The sequence below is a fragment of the Gossypium arboreum genome, chromosome 11, assembly GCF_025698485.1.
Source record: "Gossypium arboreum isolate Shixiya-1 chromosome 11, ASM2569848v2, whole genome shotgun sequence".
NCBI classification, from domain to species: domain Eukaryota; kingdom Viridiplantae; phylum Streptophyta; class Magnoliopsida; order Malvales; family Malvaceae; genus Gossypium; species Gossypium arboreum.
This window is the reverse complement of record NC_069080.1, coordinates 100,233,943-100,238,966: the sequence shown is the minus strand read 5'-3', so window position 1 is coordinate 100,238,966 and position 5,024 is coordinate 100,233,943. Positions and strand designations below refer to the sequence as shown.

Below are 5,024 nucleotides of genomic sequence, written 5' to 3'. Positions count from 1 at the left end.
AAATGCTTGGTTCAAATACCCAAAAAAAAAATATTGATAGTGTAGGCAGATCTTCAACGATCCTTGACTCCCAAGCAAGCTGGTCGACACTATAAAACAAAAGAAAGAAAAGAAAGTAAGCTTATAGCTTAGTAAGAAAGTATATAAATAATGAATAAGGAATTTATTATGATTACACAATAACTCAAGTGTATCTACTTTTAATTTCACTATTTACTCCACTTTGATCAAGCTGTCTCAACTGCATCATACTCACTAAATAAATCATAACTCGAGTTAAAAAACTTGAAATTCAAATCCGTAAAATTTTCCTGAAACTAGACTCATATTACTTCTTACAAATTTTTTTCTAGAATTTTTAGTCCAGCAAATTAGTACATTTTATTAGTTAAAATTTCCCCTATTACACAGCTCGACTGATCTGACCTATTTTCACTAGGAATTGAATTTCTCCCAGTACACAATTCAAATAGCCATGAAATTTGTTTCATTTAAAACTAGACTCAATAAGGAATCAAGACATATAAACTATATTTCTGAATTAGTTTTTTACAATTTTTAATGATTTTTCAAAGTTAGAATAGGGGATCACATAGTCATCCTGAGCAAGTCACACACAAATATAAATATCTCAAAATATAGAGTTTCTTTACTTGCTTTGTTCTTTTACATGAAAATAGACTCATTAAGCTTTAAATTCATATCTCATTCAATCTAGTTCCTCCACCGAATTGTAGTATAGAATCATCTCCAAAGATCTCGGTCAAAGCAGGCATATGCCAAACGTGAATACCCCCTGAAGCTACGGGCAGAACACCTGGCATAGAAACCCAATCTTGAGAGAAATAAATACCACGGCTTCGATCTTTTTCAATAAAATCATCACGTAGTAAATCAACAAAGACCAAAGTTATGTCCCTTTCTCCTTCAAGTTTACCTACTACTGTTCCAGCGTGAATATGATCTCCACCAGACATACGTAAAGCTTTAGCTAGTACACAAAAGTGCATACCATGATTCTTCTGTCTATCAATAAATGCATGCATTGCGCGATGGATGTGAAGAAGTAGACCGTTATCTCGGTAATAATTAGCCAAGCTAGTATTTGCAGTGAACCCACCTGTTAAGTAGTCGTGCATTACGATAGGAACTCCCAATTCTCTAGCACACACGGCCCTTTTGATCATTTCTTCACATGTACCTGCAGTAGCATTCAAGTAATGCCCTTTGATTTCACCTGCTTCAGCCTGTGATTTATAAATTGCTTCGGCACAAAATAAGAAACGGTCTCTCCAGTGCATAAATGGTTTAATTAAATTCCTACTATTTTTGGTGATTTTTCAAATTCACGTCATTGCAACTGTCCAAAACAATATTATTGCTAATTCACTCTTTCACACTTTCTTTGTATTAACCTCATTTAGCCTACATATCATAATTCACTTTCACCACATTTCATATATCACAAGTGTAGGTTCATGATTACAATATCACTATAAAATCATCCCGTTGAACAATTCGGATCAATCCTTGATACTTGGCGGTTTCAGCACACAGCTCCACCATCATATTTCATATAATTCAGCTTTCTTGTACACATGGTGAACACTTAGTACCACCCATGTGACCTAGCCAATTTATCTCGTAGCTCTCTTGTCTACATGGTGTCCTTCACTTGGAATCACACATGCGACCTAGCTACATTTATCCTCTCCCGTAGCTCTCTTGTCTACATAGGATACATCCCGTATCACACATGTGACCTAGCTACTACATAGTATCTCGTAGCTGTCTTGTACACATGATGTGCACTCAGTACCATACATGTGACCTAGCTGCGCTCCATCTATTTTATTCAATCTTTCCGAATGTTCAACCGGGATTCCTCTCTTTATTACTTATTTCTATTCTTCCAATAATTGATTTATGCTTCAACATCAGCTAAATTATATATAATAGGCTGAAATATAAAATGTAAATGAAGTTAATGTATAATTTACATACAAACTTACCTCGGTGCAAAATGTAGAAATTTTGCAATTTAGTCCAAAACTTTTTCCTTCCCCCGTTCTAGGTCGATTCCACGCCTCTCTTGATCTACAACAACACATTTAGCTCATTTAACACTCAAACTATTTATTTCAATCCAAAAATCACGTTATGGAAAAATTACATTTTTGCCCCCTAACTTTTATAAAATTACGATTTTTCCCCTAGGCTCGGAAATTTTTCAGCCCTTATTCTTATGTTTTATGACATGTTGATCAATTTTCCCTTCTACGGCAATATCAAATTTTCACTTTAACACATAGTTATGAACAATAGCTATTTTTACCGATTATGTCGTTTTGCTCGTTTTTGCTAAAAATCGCTTAGAAAAGATCGTTCTCCTAACTTCAAACATTTATATTCTACCATCAAACACCAAAATACATGCATATCATTCATGGGTAAATTTTTAAACATAAACCCTAACTCGAAATAATGGTAGAAATAGGTAGACCGAGCTACGAGGATTTCAAAAATGTAAAGAACATTAAAAACGGGGCTTGAATGCACTTACTATTGAGCTTGAAAGCTTGGAAAAACCTAGCTATGGAGAACATGTAAGTTTCGGCCAAGATTAAATGAAGATTAACACATTTTTGTGTTATTTTCCCATTTTATTACATTTAATATCCAAATGACCAAAATGCCCTTACTACTAAACTTTCTAAAAATTCCATCCATGTCCTAATTTTTGTCCATATAAAGTATAATGGTCTAATTGTCATTTAAGGACCTCTACTTAAAACCCCCATTTCAATCAAGTACTTTATGAATTAGACACACACATTTTTCACCTATTTCAATTTAGTCCTAAACGTCAAATTAAACATCCAATCGATAAAATTTCGCAACGAAATTTTTACACGATTATGCAATCATAATATAAACGCTAAAACTTAATCAAAAATATTTTTTTCAATCTCAAATTCGTGGTTTCGAAACCATTGTTCCGTTTTGGCCCTAAATCGGGCTGTTACAACTCTCCCCCCTTTAGGGATTTTCGTCCCTGAAAATCTTACCGGTAAAGAGATTTGGGTACTGTTTTCTCATGGCTTCCTCCGGTTCCCACGTAGCTTCTTCTACTCCATGTCTTTCCCATAACACTTTCACTAAAGCTATACTTTTCTTTCTAAACTGTTTTACTTCTCGAGCCAAAATCTTAATTGGTTCCTCATCATAAGTCAAGTCCGATCGAATCTCAATTTCTACTGGAGAAATCACATGTGAAGGATCAGAACGATAATGTCGCAACATTAATACATGAAACACATTATGAATTCTTTCTAACTCTGCCGATAATGCCAATCGATATGCCACTGGTCCAATCCTCTCAGTAATCTCGTACGATCCAATAAAACGCGGACTTAACTTGCCTTTTCGGCTAAATCTCAGAATCTTCTTCCATGGTGACACCTTCAAGAACACTTTATCACCCACCTGGAATTCAATCTCTTTTCTTTTTAAATCTGCATATGACTTTTGTCGATCTGAAGCAACTTTCAGGCAATCACGAATTACTTTTACTTTCTCTTCGGTTTCTTTAACTAGATCAACTCCGTGAATCTGTTTCTCACTAAGTTCGGTCCAATATAAAGGAGTCCAACACTTGCGACCATACAAGGCTTCCTACGGTCCTATCTGTATACTTGACTGAAAACTGTTATTGTAGGTAAATTCAACCAAAGATAGATATTTCTCCCAATTGCCTCCAAATTCTAAAACACAGCATCTAAGCATATCTTCGAGTACCTGGATTACTCTTTCCGACTGACCATTTGTTTGTAGATGAAATGTGGTACTAAAGTTCAATTTTGTGCCCAAAGCTTCTTGTAACTTTTCCAGAATCTTAAGGTAAACCTCGGATCTCTATCTGATATTATAGACATAGGTACCCCGTGCAACCTCACAATTTTAGCAATATATAATTTAGCTAACTCATCAAGTGAGTAATCAGTACGTACCGGTATAAAGTGAGTCGACTTTGTTAACCTATCAACCACTACCCAAATAGCATCCTTCTTTCTAGGAGTCAGAGACAAACCAGTTACAAAATCCATGGTAATCCTATCCCATTTCCACTCAGGTACCATTATAGGTTGGAGTAATCCTGAAGGCACTTGATGCTCAACTTTTACTTGTTGACATATCAAACACTTGGTTACAAATTCAGAAATGTCCCTTTTCATGCCTGGCCACCAATATAATTTCTGTAAATCATTATACATTTTTATGCTACCAGGGTGAACTGACAAACAGCCACTATGTGCCTCATGTAATATTTTCTAAATGAATTCATCATTTTTCGGTACACATACCCTGTCTCAAAACATCAAACAGTCATCTGATCCAACTCGAAAATCTGAGTCGTAACCTGATTCGCACTGAGTTCTCTTGGTTCGCAACTCACTATCATTTTTTTGAGCATCACAAATCAGCTGGAGAAGTAACGGTTTAGCCCTCATTTCTGCTAAGATTGACCCATCATCAGACAATGCTAACCCCATATTCATGGCTCTCAAAGTAAAAAAAGATTTCCTGCTCAATCACTAGCTCATAATCCTTCAATAATTCAAGCCATCTCCGCTGTCGCAGATTCAAATCCTTTTGATTCATCAAATACTTCAAACTTTTGTGATCAGTAAAAATTTGACATTTTTCACCATACAAATAATGTCACCAAATCATCAAGGAAAAGACAATAGCGGCCAATTCCAAATCATGTGTAGGATAATTCTTCTCATACGGTTTTAACTATCTTGAGGCATAAGCTACCACTTTAACCTCTTGCATCAACATACATCCAAGGCCTGTCAATGATGCATCACTATAAATTACGAACTCCTTCCCTGGCTCGGGCTGTACTAAAATTGGTGCTTCAGTCAATCCTGCTTTCAGCTTTTCAAAACTCTACTGACATTTATCAGTCCATTCAAACTTAACATTCTTTTACAGCAACTTAGTCATAGGAGAGGCAA

The 5,024-nt window shown here is 35.5% G+C and overlaps 1 protein-coding gene across 1 annotated transcript; it reads right to left on the bottom strand.

The window, feature by feature from the left end:
- Positions 1-698: 698 nt before the first annotated feature.
- Positions 699-4,106, bottom strand: LOC128283917 (ribulose bisphosphate carboxylase large chain-like). The gene is made up of 2 exons (XM_053021329.1): positions 4,039-4,106; positions 699-1,320 (listed from the first exon to the last, which is right to left on the bottom strand). Exons 1-2 carry the CDS (start codon positions 4,104-4,106, stop codon positions 699-701), a joined length of 690 nt encoding a protein of 229 aa, XP_052877289.1.
- Positions 4,107-5,024: the final 918 nt, after the last annotated feature.